Source organism: Xenopus laevis, chromosome 9_10S (assembly GCF_017654675.1).
Source record: "Xenopus laevis strain J_2021 chromosome 9_10S, Xenopus_laevis_v10.1, whole genome shotgun sequence".
In the NCBI taxonomy this organism is placed as follows: domain Eukaryota; kingdom Metazoa; phylum Chordata; class Amphibia; order Anura; family Pipidae; genus Xenopus; species Xenopus laevis.
Window position 1 is genome coordinate 8063626 of NC_054388.1, and position 23886 is coordinate 8087511.

The 23886-nt window shown below is 41.7% G+C and overlaps 1 protein-coding gene across 1 annotated transcript; it reads right to left on the reverse strand.

Annotated features, from left to right (window-relative positions):
• Window positions 1-565: 565 nt before the first annotated feature.
• On the reverse strand, window positions 566-23175 carry plekhm1.S (pleckstrin homology and RUN domain containing M1 S homeolog). The gene is made up of 12 exons (XM_018238149.2): window positions 23011-23175; window positions 19126-19210; window positions 15376-15626; window positions 12411-12995; window positions 11256-11793; window positions 9065-9233; window positions 7219-8106; window positions 6916-7061; window positions 5759-5952; window positions 3459-3522; window positions 3084-3241; window positions 566-1626 (listed from the first exon to the last, which is right to left on the reverse strand). The coding sequence occupies exons 2-12, from the start codon at window positions 19177-19179 to the stop codon at window positions 1518-1520; spliced, it is 3156 nt and encodes a 1051-aa protein (XP_018093638.1). The 5' UTR covers window positions 19180-19210; window positions 23011-23175; the 3' UTR covers window positions 566-1517.
• Between the last annotated feature and the right edge of the window lie 711 nt (window positions 23176-23886).

The following is a 23886-nucleotide window of genomic DNA, read 5'->3' on the forward strand; positions in this document are numbered from 1 at the left end:
GAAGGGGGTGATATCACTCCAACTTGCAGTACAACAGCAAAGAGTGACTGAAGTTTATCAGAGCACAAGTCACATGACTTGGGGCAGCTGGGAAACTGACAATATGTTTAGTCCCATGTCAGATTTCAAAATTAAATTTAAAAAAAATCAGTTTGCTCTTTTTAAAAATGGACTTCAATGCAGAAATCTGCTGGAGCAGCACTATTAACTGATTAATTTTGAAAAAAGAAAACAGTATCCTTTTAAGACCTTTTAAGACATTCTGCGCTCATCATTACCATGTTAATATGAGACAGAATAAAAAGAATGAGTGGAGATGCTGCTGCGCATGGCAGTGAAAAATGTAACTTGAGATTCACACGCTCTGTGCTTTGTGAAATAGCAGGTTAAAAACAAAGCAATAGTAAATCCTCAATGTTCAACAGTCGAACCACTTCCTCTGAAAGCAGACAAGGTTCTGTTGAATTTGCAGCTTCAGCAGAAACAGAGTGCTGAGGGAACAGTATATATATATATATATATATATATATATATATATATATATATATATATATATATATATATATATATATATATATATATATATATATATATAGTCAGTCTCTAAAGTGATGTCAGCATTGAAAGGAACAGAACAAGGCTGCTTGAAATCCTTCAGCAGTCCTGAGCAGTATGCACGTGGTATATACAATGCATCAGAACCGTATACCTTGTCATGGGTAAGCAGAGTTAATGAAGCACAGAGTTCTTAAAGAACCTGTGTCTGTCAATGCTGTTAAGTGTTTGGGTAGAACTCCCCTCACAACAGCAGAGTGTTTCAGGGTAGAGTGCTGCAGCGTAGTAATGTGCGGGTAACCCGCCACCCCTCCCGAACCGCACCCGGCCCGCTCCTGCCCTCTTTTTATAGACCTGCGCCTGCCCTGCAGTGACGTCACAAAAGGGGCGGAGGCAGGCGGAAGTCTATAAATTCCGGTGCAGGAAGCCAGCAGTACTAGGTTGCGGTATGGGAGAGCTGGAGAAGAGCTCGAATCGCACCTATCCGCAACCCGAAGATTCTGTGCACATTTCTGCAGTCGGCCCGAGCCCGCCCGATACACGTGTAAACCCGCAGGTTTCGGGTCGGAGAGGTGCAGGTCGGGTTGCCGGTCTCATTTAAACTTCTTATATTATGTTATATTGTCTATATTTTACAAAACATTTTTTCCGTCCATGCCCACTTTTGATGATGTCACGTCCAGTTTGCTGCAACATCACTTCCTGTTTAATGGTGGTTGACGGGTTGCGGATAAGGCAGTTGCGGGTCGGGTAGCAGATTCGGGTTGGGTCCGGGTCTTATCAATTGGTTCCGCGCAGGACTCTACGCCAGGGGGGTTCTCTATTGCCAATGGGCATATTTTGTGCAAAACACAACCGTGGAGATGTGCAAAACAATGAAAGAACCTGAATCGGTTTCAGCTGCAGTTCAGGGACACTGGTTCAGGAGCAAAGGGTGCAGTCCATCCTCTCCTTAGATATATTTAAATATTCACATCTTGATGCTGGTACTTTTTTCTTCTTAGGCAGCGAGGACATTGTTTCACGCCTGCTTTGCACGGTATGTGGTAGACAGATTTACAGTCTCCGCATCTGAAAGTGGGGCAAAACAGATTGAGACAGCAGTATTAATAGATCCCATAGAAAGTAAAGATGTCTAGCCGAACAGCAACATTGATATTATCATGCTACAACACCCCTTTATGGTCACTCTCTGTCTAGCTAGTTATCCACAGGGCTTGATGCTGTAATATTAAAAGGGTTGTTCACCTTTAAATTAACTTCTAGTATGACGTAGAGAGTGATATTCTGAGACAATTTGCAATTGGTTTTCATCTTTTATTATTTGTGGTTTTTCAGGAGCTCTCCAGTTTGCAATTTCAGCCATATGGTTGCTAGGGTCTAGCGTACTGTAGACTGGAATATGAATAGGAGAGACACTGAATAGAATGAGGAGTAATAAAAAGTAGCAATAAATATACATTTGTAGCCTTACAGAGCATTTGCTTTGATGGGGGTCAGTGACCCCATTTGAAAGCTGGAAAAAGCCAGAGAGAAGAAGGCGGCAAATAATTCAAAAACTATAAAAAACAAGGCCAATTGAAAAAATTACTTAGAATTAGCCATTCTATAACATACTAAAAGTTAACTTAAACGTGAACCCCCACCCCTTTTAGCAATAAATGAGGCATTATATCCTTATACGTTGTACCTCTATATTTAAAGGGCAACTGTTGCTATAATTAAAAAATAAGTAAGTGGACTTTTAACAATCTGTTGCTCTCAAGTGCAAAGGACAGGGCCCACAGACATAAGTGAACCCTGGAATTAACACTTACCTGAACAGGGAACTGTTGTGAAAATGAAAATTTAATATAAGCTTCATCGTACTGAAATGAGAAACTTTCTAAATATAATAAAATAAATATTTTGCATTGTTTCTGAAATAATCAAGTTTATCTTCACTATCCCTCTCTCAGCATCTGTTTCTCTTCATGCAGCAGTTGGGGGTTAGATATACATTGACAGTTAGATCCAAAATATCTTATAGGGGGCTTTGTTTCCTAGCAGATATATTAGGGCTCACTCATAATTGATTCCAGTACAAACAAAATCTAACAAAATAACTGCCTTTTGCACAAATCCTGCATGTAGAGAGACATGATGTCTGGTGATTTTAATAGAGTGAGCTCTAATACATCTTCTAGGCAAAAGTAGCCCCCCTATAAGATATATTGGATCATTCATCTGACACCCAACATCTGACAGAGAGAATAAAGAGAAACAGATGCTGAGAGAGGGGTAGTGAAGATAAACTTGATTCTTTCAGAAACAATGCAGAATATTTAATTGATTGTATTTAGAAAGTTTCTCATTTCAGTACACTGAAGCTTATATTAAATGTTCATTTTCACAATAGTTCCCCTTAAGGAGGTGTTAATTAAATATAAGGTACCTCTAAATAGTGTGATATTGTATGGCTTATCCTTTTAGTATTCTAATAGAGCTGCGCCATATTGAAGCAACTTCATGGTTAGTGGCTGCCTCACCTGGTGGTAGTTTCAAACTGGAAGGGGTAAATGATCTCATCCTGGTTGCAGATTTGGCAGATAAATCCTTTTTGGCTGCAAAGATCACAATCATATACGTGCTTGATGGCAAAATCCACAGCAGCCCCCAGGAACGATTCAAATGCTCCGCTGGCGATCTACAACAGGTAACGAGGCAAAGGTGTATCGTCACAGTAACGAAATGTGCAAATAGCCTTGTGCTCCCCCGTTTGTATTGGAGAAAATAAAAGAAATTGCCTGGCATTTGTATTTTAACATTAGTGAATAAGTCTGTAAGTTTTGAGCCTCCAAAACAACAGGGAATCCATATGCCGTTTTGATATTGAATAGTTTAGGTAATTAAGGCTGCCATACCTGCCTGAGATCCTGGACACTATATGTGTGAGCGCATTCCAGCAGGTAGGTCCGGTTATCCAGGCTAAATAAAAGAATGAGAAAAATATTTATACAAAAAAAAAAAAATACGAATTAGAAATATAATGAAGCGACACTGTAGAGAACATTGTCACATAAGAACTAATTCAAGGACATAACTGACTTAAAGGGATTCGGTCATGATTTTTATGATGCAGTTTTTACCGTTTACACTGCAAATAATTCACTCTACAATATAAAATGTCATTCCTGAACCAGCAAGTGTATTTATTTTAGTTGTAATATTGGTGTGTAGGTGCATCTCCGGTCATTTTGCCTGGTCATGTGATTTCAGAAAGAGCCAGCACTTTAGGATGGAACTGCTTTCTGACAGGCTGTTGTTTTTCCTACTTAATGTAACTGAATGTGTCTCAGTGGGACCTGGATTATACTACTGAGTGTTGTTCTTAGATCTACCAGGCTGCTGTTATCTTGTGTTAGGGAGCAGTTATCTGGTTACCTTCTCATTGTTCTGTTCTTAGGTTGCTGGGGGGAAAGGGAGGGGGTGATATCACTTGCAGTACAGCAGTAAAGAGTGACTGAAGTTTATCAGAGCACAAGTCACATGACCGGGGGCAGCTGGGAAACGGACAATATGTCTAGCCCCATGTCAGATTTCAAAATTAAGTATTAAAAAAATCTGTTTGCTCTTTTGAGAAACGGATTTCAGTGCAGAATTCTGCTGGAGCAGCACTATTTTTTTCCATGACAGTATCCCTTTAAGTTACAAGATGGAACTCACATTTTTTTACATGTAAAACATAAAATTTACCAGTAAACAATTTACTGCTGAGTGGGATCAGTCTGGTAATAATGTACCAGTGGGTCTGTAAACTCTCCACTAGATGGCATCCTCATTACAGTTTTCGAGCAGTAAATGCTTTTTGTTACTGTGCTACTGCTCAGTCCCACGACCCAGCATTAAGCGCAAAAACAATGTTGTTATCTTCCTCTTGTTCACTTATTTATGGGTACAAAGTTATTATGATTTTTCTACAGAGGGAATCATTAAAGGGGAACTATCATGAAAATTGAATATAAGCTTCATCATACTGAAATAAGCTTTCTAAATACAATCAATTAAATATTCTGCATTGTTTTTGAAATAATGACGTTTATGTTCACTATTCCTCTCTCAGCATCTGTTTCTCTTCATTCTCTCTTCATGCAGCAGTTGGGTGTCAGATATTCATTGACAGTTAGATCCAATAGATCTTATAGGGAGGCTCCTTTCCTAGAAGATGTATTAGAGCTCACTCAAATAACTGATTCCAGTACAAACAAAATCTAACAAAATAACTGCCTTTTGCACAAATTCTGCATGTAGTGAGACATGATGTCTGGTGATTTTAATAGAGTGAGCTCTAATACATCTTCTAGGCAAAAGGAGCCCCCCTATAAGATATATTGGATCTAACTGTCAATGAATATCTGACACCCAACTCCGTCATGATGAGAAACAGATGCTGAGAGAGGGGTAGTGAACATAACCTTGATTATTTCAGAAATGATGCAGAATATTTTATTGATTGTATTTAGAAAGTTTCTCATTTCAGTATGCTGAAGCTTGTATTAAAATTTCAGGATAGCTCCCCTTTAAGTCGTTCAAAGGCTCCGACAATAAGCTTGGTAAAACAACCATGCCCTAAAGGCTCACGGCTCAATGTTATGCCAATATCATCCAGTGTCAAAAAGAACTTGATTATCATGGGTCACTTTAGAATATATCTCAGATCTGGATTCAAATCTACCAAAATTCGATGTTTTAAAAACATAAATCAGTGGCTTTTTAGGTTCACTTGAGACCTTTATGGTTCATCAGTCAGGGCTACATCGTTGTAAATACATGAAAATGACCACTTCAGTTAAAAGAATATCCAAAACAGATGTCAATATGTCTCTCTATTTGACTGCAGCTTGACGCTCAGGCTGAGCTTCCTGGAACGTCTAGAAAAGCAAATAAGCTTTCTCCCCTTTAGGCTGGGTCTCGAATGCATTGCTCTGGCACTCCTATGGGGAGCCTATCAAACCCATTGAAAAAAATGTATTCCTTCCAGGCAACTCAAGAGCACAATAAGCAGCTAACCCCTGGTCCTGTAACTCATAGTAATAAACCAGCAGTTTGCTTTCAACATTCCCATGGCACTAGAATATGTTGAGAAGTGGCAATTTGTTAAAACTTTGACCCTGTATATACACGGCACCTATACACACCAGTCAGTCTTAGCCCCACTACCCACCTCTTGCTCAGTTCCTGGAGCACTCCACTCCGACAGGTCTGCAGATATTCTGCCAGGAGCCTCAGTCTCTCTCGACTGCGGCTGATACGGTGCATAGTGTGCGAGTGCTGATACAGGCCGCTATTGACAGACATCACATTTATGATTGGTTCATTAAGCACCATATTGAGGAATTTTAATGCTGGTTTTGATACCTGGCGGAACAAAAAAAGGTTTAATTACAATTAACAGCCTTCTCCCCTTAAAGCTTAAAGGAGAACTAAAGAAGTAGGTAGAAATGTTGTACATTATGTTTTGGGCTTCTGTGCCAGCCCAAGACAATCACAGCCCTTTAGCAGTAAAGATCTGTGTCTCCAAAGATGCCCCAGTAGCTCCCCATCTTCTTTTCTGCTGATTCACTGCACATGCTCTGTGCTGCTGTCACTTACTGAGCTTAGGGACCCACTCACAATATACAGTACACATAGAATAGAAATGTCACAATATAAGGCTGATTAGTAATTAATACACATAATTACTACATGGCAGCACAGAAACCAGTGCAATTAGCATCAGAATTTAATAATCAGCAAACCTGTAGCATCAGCTTATATTACAGGGGAAGCTCATTTTCTGCTGGATAATTAGTGACGAGCCCTAAGCTTAGCTTCTCAACAGCCAATCAGAGCCCACTGAGCATGTGAGTGTCACAGACACTTTCCAAGATGGTGACCCCCTGTGACAAGTTTGAAGTTAGATATTTGCCTTTTTCTTCTCTTTCCAGCTTTCAAATGGGGGTCACTGGCCCCTTTTAAAAAACAAAGGCTCTGTAAGGCTACAAATGTATTGTTATTGCTACTTTTTATTCCTCATATTTCCATTCAGGCATCTTCTATTCATATTGCAGTCTCTTATTCAAATCAATGCATGGTTGCTAGGGGAATTTGGTCCCTTGCAACCAGATTGCTTAAAATGCAGACTGGAGAGCTGCTGAATAAAAAGCTAAATTAATCAAAAACCTTAAATAATAAAAAATGGCAGGTCCATATAACAGGAACTGCATTGACCAATTAGAGCTCACAAATGGTCATTGATTGGTATATATGCTGTTGGGTCAGACCATTAGAGGGCACTGCTTCTTTGAAGTCTAGGGATGATAAGCATACTGTTATACTCACGGCTTGCTCTGTGAGGTCCCAGTTATGCACCATTCTAGAAGGAATGACAGAGCCCTCGTCCTGATGGCACCACTCACAGTAATAAAGTGCTGAATAAGCGCAGCGTTTTGCTTTTCCAAACTGAAAACCAATCTGTTTCTGGCAAGCTGAGGAGAAGAAGGAAAGGAGCGGCAATTAATCTGCGCAAAAAGTGCATCAATCAAGGCTGGGCAAACTGTAGTCATGGTTGAACTACAAGTCCCAAATGAACTGGGAGCTGTAGCTAAACCACATGTAAAAGGTACAATAGTAGAAGAGGCTGACCTGCACATTTAACGTTCTGAGAGTCTAAGCCTTTCTCAGAAGGGATGTACAGCAAGTACTGAAATAGTGCATGCTCCCGGATGTGGGACTTTATCGGGAAGTTAGCAGTTCCGATTATTAATGCCAGTTCATCCGCCAGTTCCAAGCACACGTCTCGGACCATCTCCCTCCAGTGTTTGGCCTCGCTAGAACTCTCGGCCTGCAGTTGCAGGGAACCTTTGGAGGTGACCAGTTTGAAGCAGGATGGGCTTCCGAGACTGGCATCAGGCAGAATGTCTCTCACCATCTCAATACCAAATATGTTGTGTAAAACTTTCTCCGAGTTCTTGGCTTGGAAACACCTCAGCTCCCTTTCTGTTAAGGAGAAAATACAGCGCGTCCATTTTTTATCCATCTTCATGTACAAGACAGCCTCTTTTAGCGCACCAGGCTCTGATTTCAACGGACAGGCCCAGTCGAATGACTCTGACTTTATACTTCCAACAGGAGACGAGGGGTTCCTTTGAGGAGACAGGAGTGGGCTTTCTTGGCCTGTTTTGGGGAGGTCTGGGAACTGTAAAACTTCCCAGGTGTCATCCTTCTGAGGGCGGCATTTCTGCAAGGCTTCCCGGATCCTTTCTACCCAGTCTTGAGCCTCATCTCCTGAGGGGGCTCGCAAATGGAGCCTTTTTGCTGGAAAATGTAATTCAAAACGACCGTCGCTCTGCACTGGACCAACAGACTCGCATCGTATGAGGGTGAAATTCTCCAAACACACCCGGTCCTCTCCTTTTAGGAACATACGGAACTCTATGGGAGTCAGCTCGCAGTAAAAGCTTTTATACATCCCCAAGGTTCTTCTCTCAAGGTCTCCCATCATCAGGAGGCCACGGAAAGGGTTGGAGAGGCCTGGAAACACAAGCAATTAGATTATTGAGAAAGTTCACTCTCTAAAGGGATACTGTCATAGGAATTTTTATCTTTTTCAAACACATCAGTCAATAGTGCTGCTCCAGCAGAATTCTGCACTGAAATCCATTTCTCAAAAGAGGAAACAGATTTTTTTTATATTTAATTTTGAAATCTGACATGGGGCTAGACATATTGTCCGTTTCCCAGCTGCACCCAGTCATGTGACTTGTGCTCTGATAAACTTCAGTCACTCTTTACTGCTGTACTGCAAGTTGGAGTGATATCACCCCTCTCCCCCACAGCAGCCTAACAACAGAACAATGGGAAGGTAACCAGATAGCAGCTCCCTTACTCAAGATAACAGCTGCCTGGTAGATCTAAGAACAGCACTCAATAGTAAAATCCAGGTCTTACTGAGACACATTCAGTTACATTGAGTAGGAGAAACAACAGCCTGCCAGAAAGCAGTTCCATCCTAAAGTGCTGGCTCTATCTGAAAGCACATGACCAGGCAAAATTACCTGAGATGCACCTACAGACCAATATTAAAACTAACAAAAATACATTTGTTGGTTCAGGAATGACATTTTATATTATGGAGTGAATTATTTGCAGTGTAAACAGTGTAATTTAGAAATAAAAACGACATCATACAAATCATGAGTGAATCCCTCTAAAGACAGGAAGATCACTAGTGTTAGAGAGGCAGGACACAGTAAACATAAAGGTATAATGTAATTAGTTTTCAACTTCCTGCTCTCTACTTTAGAAATGAACAGTAAGTACATCATTACAGTGCAACATTCCCTTCAAACGGTCGAATATCTGGACAGACTGATTTTAAGGGAAAGTTGTATACTTGTGAGTGACCTATAAAAGCACTTGGTATTTTAACATGATACACAACTGTGCAGCTCTAGATCTCACACAATCACATCCCATCCCACACACTTACCAATCTGTCTTCGGTGAACAACATTAAAAGCTTTGTGGAGTTGGCTAAAGTCGGAGATCTCGCTGCTGGGGGGCTGGGAGGGAAGGAAGTTCCCATTCTGGATTGATTCCGTGGAAAGGGAAGGTTCAGGCTTCTGGAAATCATCTTCAGAAATCCAACTTTGGCTTTTCTAAGAGATGGAAAAACAGTTCTGAGTGCTGCTCTGTATCAAGTCTCTGCACAAGAAAGAGATTTCTGATGGCCTGTAAATATCTTCATATTCAGGTATTTACAACCCCCTCAGCCAATCCAACTGCCTACAAGTATCTTCCCTTCCTTCTCTTACCCACAGGCCAGTAGTCTCATAGGTCTGGAACGCATTACCTCTTCACATTCATTTACAAAACTCCAAAACCCAACGCTCAATTCTCTAGTTTGAGATTCATTTTGGACTCAAATGGAAACGAGAGGAATTGAACAGCTTTAAACTCCCTACTTGGGGCCTACAGTATAGGTATAGGATCCGTTATCAGGAAACTCATTAACCAGAAAACGCAGAACTACAGAAAGGCCGTCTCCCATAGACTCTATTTTATCCAAATATTTAAAAATGATTTCCCTTTTCTCTGTAATAATAAAAAAGTAGCTTGTGTTTATTTAATGTTTACATGATTTTCTAGTAGACTTAACGTATGAAGTTACGGAAAGATCCTTTATCCTGAGGTATCATGCAGATTTCGTGGTTTGGGCAAAAATAAGAAAAAAAACACCTTGTTTTCTGGTGGAAAATCGGACCTCCATTGATTATCACAATTATTTTGTATATCTGGACCACAGCAGATTTATACACCATGCTACAGATATAAATGGAGTTAATATGGAAGAAGGTTAAATGCTTCACACACCCATCAATTGTTACAAATAAAACATTACATCGGGTGCTTACAGGTAGTTCTGAGCTGGGTTTCGTGCAATAATCTGGAGATTTCGTGGTTTTCGGGCAAAGATCAGAAAAAAATCTGAGTTTTTTTGGTGGAAAATTGGAAAAATTTGTACGATCCGTTTTTTTCATGATTCTTCCAGGTTTTTTCCAGCACAGGAGATTTTCGGGAAAATGTATTGATAAATAAGGGGAAAAAACCTGCGCGTATTTGGTCGGAATAGTTTTTAGAAAATAATGAGATAAATTCGGACTTTGATAAACAGGCCTCCCCATGTATTAACACCTAAATTCACAAGGCACACATCATGATTATTTAGTATATCTGGACCACAGCAGATTTATACACCGTGCTACAGATATATATGGAGTTAAAGGGCATGTAAATGCAAAAAAATTAAATCCAATTTTTACTTTCTTTAATGAAAAAGAAACCTATCTCCAATATACTTTAATTAAAAAATGTGTACCGTTTTTTTTATAAGAAACGTGACTGTATGCAGTGAAATTCTCCCTTCATTTACTGCTGTGGATAGGAATTGTCAGACGGTCCCTAACTGCTCTGCAGGGAAACAATCATACTTATGAACAGCAGGGGGAGCCCCCGCCTTACTTCCCAGCCATGCAGAACTCAAGCAGCTTTGTTTGTTTCCCTGTAGAGCAGTCGGCGACTGTGTAGAGATTTGTATTGGATTTTATTTTTGCCTTCTCATCCCCTTTACTGTTTCCAACTCCAGCTGCAGGGACAAAGATCATGGAGCCAGATTTAAACAGATAAACTGGGATTCTATTTGGAGGATTATTTTGCTGCAGCCACTGGTTCTGCAGAGTTGGAGAAAGTTTGTATTAAACAATACAAAAACTATAAAATCCACATTAGATTACATGACAACACAGGACCCAGTGCAGTCTGTATATTCTGATTATTAATCAGTCTTGCTGTATCGGCTTCTGGCAGATATTATTTGACTTGTGCTTTTTTGATAATTTATGATGATCCCTAAGCAGCCCAGACCACACTGAGCATGTGCTCAGTCTTGGTCTTGCAAAGATGTTGACCCCCTGTGGCCAACTTTGAAACCATAAATAATTTGTTTGATTAGGCTTGTGGTGCAGTAAGTTCATGTTTAGTATACAAAATACAGCATTTCTAGCCTTATTCTTTTTTAGACTTTACTTCCCCTTTAATATGAAAGAAGGTTAAATCCTCCACACATCCAACAATAAATACGGCCTGATTGTTTCAACTAAAACATTACATCAGGTACTTACAGGTAGTTCTGCAACAGGTAGATGCTCTGGTACAGGGAGAGATTCTTCAGGCTGATCCTTACTTGCAGTAGTCACAGAGGCCAGGGAGGCTGGAGGAGTCTCTGATGCCTGACATGAGTCCCAATCATGAATACAGCCATTGGCCTGGTCATATATCTGTGCGACCTGAGGAAGCTTAGAAGTCTGGTTCTCATATGCATCATTTTCATGGCTTATGTCAAACGCTGGGCCTTTGTCACTTACCTCAGCATTGAGGTTTTGGCAAATAACATGTTTAGGCTGCTCTGGAGGGGCTGAAGGCCTGTCTTTTCTTGTTCCAAGATGAGGAGAGCTGATGTTTACATGGGGTGTTCTCAAATTGGCTTTTAATGCACAAACTGTCTGTGGAGTTTCTTTTTCATCCAATTCATCTTGACATTCGGTGACCTGTGTATTCGCTTTCTCTGACTGAGGTACGGCCTCCTCCGAGGGGGAAGTAGTTAGGAGCACAGTGGGAGAATCTCTTCCGGACATCGGAGAGATATCAAATTCAGATTCCCTGTGGAACAGAGATAATATCATCATCATTTTAATCCATAACCAAGTGTACTAATACAGCTGCATTGTTTATACTCTAGGTTCATTATATGCCCTCCACAAAAATATAGCCAATCTAGGTGAAATGAGGCGAACAGGGTCACAAAGTAAGGTAGCCTGAATTTTAAAAAGGATAAGTAAACCTTTAAAATAAGTGAATGTAAAATTGGCGAGAGTGCTATTCTAAGCACTTTTGTCATTTACATTCATTCATTATTTATTTTTTATTCCAAGATATTACGGGAAATATCTACTGTTAATTGAATTAATTATGTTACATCTGCACCACAAAATTTGGATTATTTGGATAAAATGGAATCTGTGGGAGATAGCCATTCCGTAATTCGGAGCTTTCTGGATATCTATATATATCTATATATATCTATATATATCTATATATATATATATATATATATATATATATATATATATATATATCTATAGATATATATATCTATATCTATAGATATATATATCTATATCTATCTATCTATATATATATATATATATATATAATACAGAATAAGGGAACAGTTTAGCATCATCTGGGAGAGCCCCAACTCAGATGGCATCACTCACTCTGCATGAGATTTATCAGATTCCTCCATCTCGCCTGAGTCAGCATCACAAGAAGAGTTTTCAGAACCAGAATGGATACCGCTTGAGGTGGTCTGATTGTGGGGCAGTCCCTCAGAGCAAAGACTGGAAGAGAACTGTAAGGAAGAGCTGTTTGGGTCCATTTTGCTTCCACATAACAAAGAGCTGTTGGTATCATCTGAACTGGATGACTGAGACACAGAGTCCAGAGATTTCCTTCTGTGGTGTTCATATTGCCCATTTATAGGATGGTCAGAGTCATCAACCCAGAGCCCGGCCAATGACAGTGGGGTGGCCGTCCACTCGTTCAAAATGGAAGATTTGTAGGAAAGAGAAAAAGTCAAAGAGGCCAAGCCTTGCAAGTAGCTGAGCACCACGTCACAGCCTTCAGCATCCAGCAGCAAAGCAAAAGGCTGGTAATACTCAGTAAGCCATGATTTCTCTCGTTGCAAAGAGATGAAATAACATTCCATGAGACAGTCGTTAAGAGCCAGCCGTAACCACGAGCGACAGCGGCCTACGTCAGTGTTAATGTAACTCACCCTCTCCAGTTCTGAAATCACATTGCTGCAAGAGAGATTTCACAATGAGTGTCACTAGAATTCTAAAAGACATGAACTTTGGGCACGATATGAAGAAAGGCTAGATATATGGAACTAAGAATCATTTTGGGGTCTCTCATGTTTCCAGGCGCAATCGTCACTTGCAAAAGTACTTGTATGTGATTCACTTGCAGCTCTGTTATCGCAAAAATAAAAATTTAATATTTAAAATTGTATCATACTGAAATAAGAAACTTTCTAAATACAAAATTCTGCACCATTTCTGAAATAATCAAGTTTATCTTCACTATCCCTCTCTCAGCATCTGTTTCTCTTCATTCTGTCTTCATGCAGCAGTTGGGTGTCAGATAATCATTGACAGTTTGATCCAAAATATCTTATAAGGGGGCTTTGTTTCCTAGCAGATGAATTAGAGCTCATTCATCAACGGATTCCAGTACAAACAAAATCTAACAAAATAACTGCCTTTTGCACAAATCCTGCATGTAGAGAGACATGATGTCTGGTGAGTTTAATAGAGTGAGCTCAAATATATCTTCTAGGCAAAAGGAGCCCCCCTATAATATATATAATATATATTATAATATATATTATAACTGTCAATGATTATCTGACACCGAACTGCTGCATGAAGACGGAATGAAAAAAAACAGATGCTGAGAGAGGAATAGTGAAGATAAACTTGATTATTTCAGAAAAGGTACAGAAAATGTAATTGATTGAATGTAGAAAGTTTCTTATTTTAGTATCCTGAAGTGAATATTAAATGTTCATTTACGCAATAGTTCCCCTTTAAGGTGGTTTTCAGCGGTTTGGCTTCGGAAATCATTCCTCTCTCTCCTTGTGCCATTGCCCTACATAGTATTACAATACAACCAACGTTAAAACAATCTATCTAAAAACACAGACTGTTTTCTATGTTTAGATTTAAAGGAGAAGGAATGTCTTTTACATTTGTGGGCAGGTCTGGACTGAGATTCAAAATAGGTCCTGGCATTTTCGGTAGACAGAGGCCCATATAGGGGCCCAAACAGCCCCCACCAGCCCAATAAATAGTCATTCTCTATGGCAACTTACAGCAGCCCCTCTGGCCCTGCTTGGGGGTGCCAAAAGTTAGGCACCCCCAAGTGATTGTGTTTACTTACCTGGTGCTCAGAATGAAATAGCCGGGTTTTTCGTGTAAGTTCATCTTTTCGCTCTACTGCGAATGCGCAGCTGCAATAAGAAGAACCAGGAAGAGGATCGCTCCGTGGTGCTCGCTGGAATAACCCCGGGCCGGTGCAGGTTTCTGCTGATAGGAGCACCGTCCCGGAGTGTCAGGTAAGTAAATACAATCACTTGGGGGTGCCTAACTTTTGGAGCCCCCTAATGTAACAACACTTTCCTTCTCCCTTAAACCTGCACATTGCATTGATCACAGAGCACATGTCTCAGGGGAAGCCATATGAAAGAAAGAACTTTCAACTAGGGATGCACCAGGGTTCGGCCTTTTTCAGCAGGATTCAGATTCAGCCGAATCCTTGTGCCTGGCCGAACCGGTTTTAGCTGCAGCGTGCGGCTTTTTTTGTCCACTCCCCACCCTCATTAGCATATGCTAATTATAGTGCAAATTCAGTTTTTCAGCAGCATTCGGATTCAGGCAAATCCTCATGCCTGGCTGAACCGAATCCTTAAAATCATGTGACTTTTTGTCACAAAACAAGGAAGTAAAAAAAGTTTTTGCCGCAGAGGGCAACACTTTTTTCCCCCCACACCTCATTTGCATATGCAAATTAGGGTTTGGATTTGGTTTTTCAGTAGGATTTGGATTCGGCCGAATCCTCGTGCCTGGTCAAAACAAATCCTTAAAATCATGTAGCTTAAAGAATTTTTCCAAAGCATACTTATAAGTTATTATAAAAAGTCAAACAATCCCCTCATGGCGCCTAACGCGTTTCATGCTTAACTAGCACTTAGTCATAGGCAATCGCAAAATCATGTAACTTTTTGTCACAAAACAAGGAAGTAAAAAAAGATTTTGCCGCAACGAGTGAATATTTTCCCCCCCACCCTTTTGCATATGAAAATTAGGGTTCAGATTCCGTTCGTTCGAATTTTCCACTAGTGATTCGGGGGTTCAGCCGAATCCAAGTTAGTGGATTCGGTGCATCCCTACTTTCAACCAATAGTACCACTTACTGTGGTGGTGTATGGGTATTGAATGCCGACAGATAACACTGCAACACACACAGATAACCCCTATATTTAATGGAAAGTGTTCAACAGCCATGCCACATATTTTAATGATGGCTGTTTTCCCCTGAATGCCATGAAGCTGCTCTCCAACTCACAGAATAGGGAATACAAACAGAATAGGGCACACAAGTGTTCTCCTATCAGCTCACCGGTGAGTTATGGCCTTGAGCAGTGCCCAGTAGGCAGTTTGGGGCAGAGGTGCATGACGACCTTTATATCTCCTGTTCCTTTTCTCTGTCTGGGCTTTGATGAATTTTGCTTTCAGCCCATGAATAAACACGGCTTCCAGTGCCACACACAGAGCATTGGCATCGTCATCATCGCTGGAGACTACGTCGTCCGTAGCCACATAGCGGATCTGGAGAGCTCGGAGAGATGCGGCCAACTTCTTGGTTATTCTCTGCATTTGTCCCAAACAATAAAATGAAAGAACCATTAGTTAGCGCTTTTTTTTAATGGAAAGCAATGGAAACTAAATAAAAACTTACAGGCTTATGGCATAAATAAAAAAGGTTGCAGGCTAGTGCAATTTACTAAGCTGCTACGTTAGGATCTCTCCATATACCCTCCTCATGTGGCTTACACCATAGAGAGAGCACTGTCCCCAGTTCCTGTATCAGCTGTGTGTGACTTTTTGGCATTTCACATAATTTCCCACTATGACTGTACATTTTTTTTATTTTTTACAAATAATTACTTTTTTTTTTTTTATATTTCCTACTTTAAAGGAGAACTAAACCCTAAACATGGCTAAAAATGTCATATTCTATATAATGAACTTATTGCACGAGGCTAAAGTTTCAGCTTGTCAATAGCAGCAATGATTCAGGACTTCAAACTTGTCACAGGGGGTCACCATCTTGGAAAGTGTCTGTGACACTCACATGCTCAGTGGGCTCTGATTGGCTGTTGAGAAGCTAAGCTTAGGGCTCGTCACTAATTATCCAGCAGAAAATGAGCTTCCCTGGCTGTAATATAAGCTGATGCTACAGGTTTGCTGATTATTAAATTCTGATGCTAATTGCACTGGTTTCTGTGCTGCCATGTAGTAATTATCTGTATTAATTACTAATCAGCCTTATATTGTGACATTTCTATTCTATGTGTACTGTATATTGTGAGTGGCTCCCTAAGCTCAGTAAGTGACAGCAGCACAGAGCATGTGCAGTGAATCAGCAGAAAAGAAGATGGTGAGCTACTGGGGCATCTTTGAAGACACAGATCTTTACTGCTAAAGGGCTGTGGTTGCCTTGGGCTGGTACAGAAGCACAAAACATAACGTACAACATTTCTAGCTACTTCTTTAGTTAGGCTTTAGTTCTCCTTTAACTGGAACAGTTGAAATGTTCTATTAAGTGAACGCACAAGGATGTAAACACCAGCACACACTCTAAACAGAACAGAACAGGACAAGCTGAGATTACACAGAAAGGAGGAACGTTGGTAAAAATATGCCAAAATCTTGTTCTGCATGTGGGCCAGAAATCCGTCAGGGCTACACCCTCGCTCCTACACTTCCTCTTAGAAAGCCAAAGATAAAGAACTTGTGATCACACTGATCTGTCATATACAACATATAAAATGTTTACACGAATGAACTTTTTTCTCTTAAAATTAGTACAAGTATGGGAGACCGGTTATCCAGAATGTGTGGGACCGGGAGTTTCCCAGATAATGGATCTTTCTGTAATTTGGATCTTCGTACCTTCGTCTACTAGAAAATCATGGAAACATTAAACAAACCCAATAGGCTGATTTTGCTTCCAATAAGGATTCATTATATCTTAGTTGGGATCAAGTACAAACTACGGTTTTATTATTACAGAGAAAAAGTAAACCATTTTTTTTAAATTTGAACTATTTGGATAAAATGGAGCCTATGGGAGACGGCAACTCTGCAGTTGGGGAAATGCAGAAACTCTGACAGCACCACCATTGCAGTGTAAGTGAACAACAGGGGTGCGGTTGAACGACGCGTCTATGGGAGACAGCCTTTCCATAATTATGAGCTTTCCGGATAACGGGTTTTTCGGATAATGGATCCCATACCTGTACAATCTCTCACTGTACTGTTCTGGAATCTGCTCAGAAAAAGAGTACAACACATTATTTGCTACCCTAGGAATATTGCCCTCTATCCAAGCAATAGTTAAAAAAACATAAAGCGGTTATGTTTGGTTTCTTTACACAAACACAGGCACACTCCCACGGAGAAGGGTGTAGAGTGCAAGAGACAGGGATAGGAGACAGAATATTTGGAGGACAGAAATAGCTGGGATGTAAGGCAGAATAACTGTGCACAAAGTAGTTGTTATAACAATGAAGGGCAGGGCTGCGTCTAAGGAAGACAGGTGTCCTGACCCATTAATAAAAATGACAAGTTCAAGATCCATTGTTTACTTCTAACACTTATTCAAAAAAAAGGGACAATGAATGATAATATTTTCCTGCTGAATTAAGCTTGGTACAGACAAATACTCATGCAGGCACAGTTTGTTCAGGTTGTGGGAAACTCATTCTGCTTAAAGTGGAACTATTGCGAAAATGAAAAATTAATATAAGCTTCGTCGTACTGAAGTTGGAAACTTTCTAAATATAATCAATTGAAAATTCTGCATTGTTTCTGAAATAATCAAGTTTATATTCACTATTCCTCTCTCAGCATCTGTTTCTCTTCATTCTGTCTTCATGCAGCAGTTGGGTGTCAGATATTAATTGACAGTTAGATCCAATATATCTTATAAGAGGGCCTTGTTTCCTAGCAGATGTATTATTAGACCTCACTCAAATAACTAGGGATGCACCGAATCCGGGATTCGGTTCGGCTAGGATTCGGCCTTTTTCAGCAGGATTCAGATTCCGCCGAATGTCTTACAATTTTTGAAGAATTTCACGGCACACAACAGGTGCATTTAGCAGGGCAAGCCCTTGCAATTTTATTTAATACAAAGTGCAATGTTTTGGGGACACGCCCTTTTGTCAAGCATAGTGCATGCATGGAACAGAAAACATTTTGAGAGTGCCCCCTCATGAACAATTAATTAACCCAATATATGATGAAACCAATTAAGTCCAAATTAGGGATGCACCAAATCCACTATTTTGGATACCGAAACGAATCCTAATTTGCATATACAAATAAGGGATGGGAAGGGGAAATCATTTTTTACTTCCTTGTTTTGTGACAAAAAGTCACGCAATTTCGCTCCCCGTCCATAATTTGCATATGCAAATTAGGATTTGATTCGGCATGGCAGAAGGATTTGGCCGAATCCTGCTGAAAAAGGTCGACTCCTGCCCGAATCCCGAACCAAATCCTGGATTCGGTGCATCCCTAGTCCAAATGAGACATTCCAATAGATAAGTCAAAAGTCTCCATTCCCTTGTGGTTAAACCTTGAAGTGAAATCATTAAAACAGTAACCTAATGAAATATATATATATACAACAAACCCAATAGCAACAAAAGTATCATACAAAGTGTATCCAAAAAGGATAATAACCCTACGTATTGAGGGAAGGGAAATTGAAAAATTACCTGTCCCTGGAGGGTAAGCAGAAACAGGTAATTTTCCAATTTCTCTTCCCTCAATACGTAGGGTTATTATCCTTTTAAGCAATGGATACTTTGATACTGTGAAATTGATACTTTTGTTGCTAATGGGTTTGTTGTATATTTTTTCATTTCCTTTCATTAGGTTACTGTTTTAATGATTTCACTTCAAGGTTTAACCACAAGGGAATGGAGACTTTGGACTTATCTATTGTAATGTCTCCTTTGGACTTACTTAGTTTCATCAAATTGAAAAGTTTCTTAGAATTGGCCATTCTGTAACATACTAAAAAGGTAACCACCCCTTTAAACCAGGCCGCTTCTTGCACTTGGCAAACTGGTCTTACCTGCTTCACCTCTTTGGATTCTTGGGCATTCTCCAAGGTGAGAGACGAAAGCATCTCAGCGGCAAATCTGGAGATCACATGACAACTGAGGAAAAGATAAAGAATGGCTGAGAATGTGGATTCTGCTCGGCAGGGACAAAGATAAGTAATGGATCAAATAAATATCTCAGTTCAGAACAGTTTACAGGGTCGGCGACCCGCCCCCCCTTCCAGAGCTGCTTTAGAAGGTGAAAAATCAAACTTTACACTACAATATTAGATACAAGGTAATTAGAAAACTTTCTGATGAACTTTCTGAAAACAATGTTGGAAGGTGAACATACCATTTAATAATTAACTACAGGTCCTATTGAAATATCATACCCATAGATTCCTCTCTCAGAAATATAACTGCCCTTGTTTTACTACCTATGTATTATATAACTTGTTTACAGCAAAATCCAAGATGGATTTTAAGCAATGGCTAAAGGCCATCAAACACCTGTGTTTAATTGAGGGCAGAGCTAGAACCAATCAGAGGACTGGAACGTTAACAACAGAGCAGTGCATGGGACATAAAACTGTTAACTAGTGTTTAATGATGCTCAATAAATGGAAACGGTGTTTTAAGAGCAGTCAGTCACTTAATTGACCATTTTTTGTGACTGGCACAGGGATGGAGGGTATATTTCCCCTTTAATCTGTTCACTGCCTACACTGCTTTTTCCATTCACTGGAAAGAAATACTAAAACACAGGAACCATTTGTCTAGCAGTGATGGGGTTGGAAAACTTGCTGCAGCTGAACTTACTTTCTGACCTTAAAAAGCTTCTCATATTAAAAATACAGGTATGTCATCCAGAAAGAGCCGAATTACGGAAAGCCATAGACTCCATTTTAATCAAAATTTTCTAAAATTATTTCCCTTTTCTGTGTAATAGTAAAACAGTCGCTTGTACTTGATCCCAACTAAGATATAATTAATCCTTATTGGAAGCAAAACCAGCCTATTGGGTTTATTTAATACTTACATGATTTTCTAGTAGACTTAAGGTGTGAAGTTTTTGAATCTTGGGTAGTCCCTTACCAAGACTGAAAATAACCTTACAAAAGGGATCTCCCTTTAAAACCTGTTTATTTCCATAAAAAAATGGTTTTGGGAGAAGTTAAAAATTCATTGAAAGGACTTGGTAAATCCTGCTTCCCAAAACGAAACTGGTCTTGCACTGCTTTTGCTGATATGTCTCTGTAACAGCATGTGAGACGTCTCGTCCCTCGCAGACGGGTGTCACATGGCTAATTGACAGATAAACAGCACAAAGTGCATGTCCTGGACACAGCTTTCAAAAAACTCCCATGAAACCAACATTATGCAAATTAAATTTTTAAAAAACCATAATTTTTGTTGTGCATTCATAAGTTTAACCCAGGAGCAATTCTTCCTATATTCTTCATATATTTGGTGCTATTTCACATCAATAACTAGCACAGCTTACAATGTACAGTTCCTATAACATTTACACATTTACACAGACACACAGAGAGACACACACACACACACACACACACTTGGAGTGTGGCAAGAAACAGGAAAACCAGAGGGAAACCCACACTTAAAACAAGAAAACAACAACAGGTTTGAGTCAAGTAAAATAAACACAATGAATTACACACCCAGAGTGCCACAGGGAAGTGGGCAAGTGCCACTCTATAGACACAGGCCACGTGTAACTGTTGGTCCATTTCTTACTGGCAAAAGTCAAGTAAATAAGTTGAAGTTCCAGGATGAGGCTGGCAACTGCCCCAGGGTGGTAAGTATCAGGGATAGCGATGGGGTGTGTAAGGGCTACTCATTACAAAAAAAGGGGGAGTTAGGAGCAAACAAAGCATGTAAGTGTCACTAGTTACAAATAAACCCAAGATGAGATGAAAATGCAGGTGGGTGCCCCCTGTCACAGGGAAGAGGAAAGTAGGTGGGTGCCCCTGTCACAGGAAAGAGGCAATTAGGTGGGTGCCCCTGTCACAGGGAAGAGGTAAGTAGGTGGGTGCCCCTGTCACAGGGAAGAGGTAAGTAGGTGGGTGCCCCTGTCACAGGGAAGAGGTAAGTAGGTGGGCGCCCCTGTCACAGGGAAGAGGCAATTAGGTGGGTGCCCCTGTCACAGGGAAGAGGTAAGTAGGTGGGTGCCCCTGTCACAGGGAAGAGGCAATTAGGTGGGTGCCCCTGTCACAGGGAAGAGGTAAGTAGGTGGGTGCCCCTGTCACAGGGAAGAGGTAAGTAGGTGGGCGCCCCTGTCACAGGGAAGAGGCAATTAGGTGGGTGCCCCTGTCACAGTTAAGAGGTAAGTAGGTGGGTGCCCCTGTCACAGGGAAGAGGCAATTAGGTGGGTGCCCCTGTCACAGGGAAGAGGTAAGTAGGTGGGTGCCCCTGTCACAGGGAAGAGGTAAGTAGGTGGGTGCCCCTGTAACAGGGAAGAGGCAATTAGGTGGGTGCCCCTGTCACAGGGAAGAGGCAATTAGGTGGGTGCCCCTGTCACAGGGAAGAGGCAATTAGGTGGGTGCCCCTGTCACAGGGAAGAGGCAATTAGGTGGGTGCCCCTGTCACAGGGAAGAGGTAAGTAGGTGGGCGCCCCTGTCACAGGGAAGAGGCAAGTAGGTGGGTGCCCCTGTCACAGGGAAGAGGTAAGTAGGTGGGTGCCCCTGTCACAGGGAAGAGGCAATTAGGTGGGTGCCCCTGTCACAGGGAAGAGGTAAGTAGGTGGGCGCCCCTGTCACAGGGAAGAGGTAAGTAGGTGGGTGCCCCTGTCACAGGGAAGAGGTAAGTAGGTGGGTGCCCCTGTCACAGGGAAGAGGTAATTAGGTGGGTGCCCCTGTCACAGGGAAGAGGCAAGTAGGTGGGCGCCCCTGTCACAGGGAAGAGGTAAGTAGGTGGGTGCCCCTGTCACAGGGAAGAGGTAAGTAGGTGGGTGCCCCTGTAACAGGGAAGAGGCAATTAGGTGGGTGCCCCTGTCACAGGGAAGAGGCAATTAGGTGGGTGCCCCTGTCACAGGGAAGAGGCAATTAGGTGGGTGCCCCTGTCACAGGGAAGAGGCAATTAGGTGGGTGCCCCTGTCACAGGGAAGAGGTAAGTAGGTGGGCGCCCCTGTCACAGGGAAGAGGCAAGTAGGTGGGTGCCCCTGTCACAGGGAAGAGGTAAGTAGGTGGGTGCCCCTGTCACAGGGAAGAGGTAAGTAGGTGGGCGCCCCTGTCACAGGGAAGAGGCAAGTAGGTGGGTGCCCCTGTCACAGGGAAGAGGTAAGTAGGTGGGTGCCCCTGTCACAGGGAAGAGGTAATTAGGTGGGTGCCCCTGTCACAGGGAAGAGGTAAGTAGGTGGGTGCCCCTGTCACAGGGAAGAGGTAATTAGGTGGGTGCCCCTGTCACAGGGAAGAGGTAATTAGGTGGGCGCCCCTGTCACAGGGAAGAGGTAAGTAGGTGGGTGCCCCTGTCACAGGGAAGAGGTAAGTAGGTGGGTGCCCCTGTCACAGGGAAGAGGTAAGTAGGTGGGTGCCCCTGTCACAGGGAAGAGGTAAGTAGGTGGGTGCCCCTGTCACAGGGAAGAGGTAAGTAGGTGGGCGCCCCTGTCACAGGGAAGAGGTAATTAGGTGGGTGCCCCTGTCACAGGGAAGAGGTAAGTAGGTGGGTGCCCCTGTCACAGGGAAGAGGTAAGTAGGTGGGTGCCCCTGTCACAGGGAAGAGGTAAGTAGGTGGGTGCCCCTGTCACAGGGAAGAGGTAAGTAGGTGGGCGCCCCTGACTGGATACAAGGAGAGGAGTCTGTAGGTATAAGAGGCTGCACAGTAAAGACGTAGAACATTATAACGATATGTCCCTGTCACACCCAGTCAGTAAGTGTCCCCTGGTCGGTACTTACCCGCGTGTATAGGAGACTCCGGCTGCCCGACTTACAAGTACCACAAACAGCTCTGCCACCACTCGCACCTCCTCCTCCTCCTCCTGCAGCAGCAGCTTCTCTTCATGGGACACTTCGCTTCCGGTCACGTGAGCCCCATTCCACTTGACGTTCGTGGGAAGCGGACACCAGAGAGGACTGCGAAGACTATGGGCGTGGCCAATGTAGTCCAATCCTTATTCTCCTGCTTCTGCGTCACCTCTGAGGCTGATCCCACTCTTCTCCGGGAGCAGCTGTGATTGGTGTGTGGGAGGATATGAGAGTTGTAGTTCAGGGAAAACACCCAGGGATTGAATTGAAAGCACTGTGTGAGGGGCAGGGAGTTACTGCCTTGTTGTTTTTTAAAAGGGCTGGGACACCTTTAAGTTAACTTTTAGTGTGTTATAGATTGGCTGAGTCTAAGCAACATTTCAATTGGTCTTCATTATTCATTTTATCATTTTCAGTTATTTGCCTTCATTTTCTCACTCTTCCCAGCTTTCTAATGGGGGTCAACGACCCCTTCTATGTTTATTGCTCATCTTGTATTCAGGCCTCTCCCATTCATATTCCAGTCTCTTATTCAAATCAATGCATGGTTGCTAGGGTAATTTGCACCCTAGCAACCAGAAGGTTGCTTAAGGGATTGCTGGGTTTATAGGAAGGTGCTGGGAGTTGTAGTTAAATAAAAACCGGGGGGGGGGCCCAGGTTGGTCCATTTTAGGATATAGGGAAAGGGCACACTAGGGGGCAGATTTATCAAAGGTCAAAGTGAAAATTAGAATTTAAAAAATTAGAATTTTGAGCTATTTTTGTGTACTTCGACTAGGAAATAGTCCAAATTCGATTTGAATTTGG

What these genes read in the sequence shown, in the direction of transcription:
- plekhm1.S (XM_018238149.2), bottom strand. Translation starts at nt 19,179, where the DNA reads ATGCTTTCGTCTCTCACCTTGGAGAATGCCCAAGAATCCAAAGAGGTG. An exon ending in AATCCAAAGAGGTGAAGCAG is followed by an intron (nt 15,627 to 19,125) that starts GTAAGACCAGTT and finishes GGACAAATGCAG; the next exon opens with AGAATAACCAAGAAGTTGGC. An exon ending in GTGTCCAGGATCTCAGGCAG is followed by an intron (nt 3,242 to 3,458) that starts GTATGGCAGCCT and finishes TACCTGTTGTAG; the next exon opens with ATCGCCAGCGGAGCATTTGA.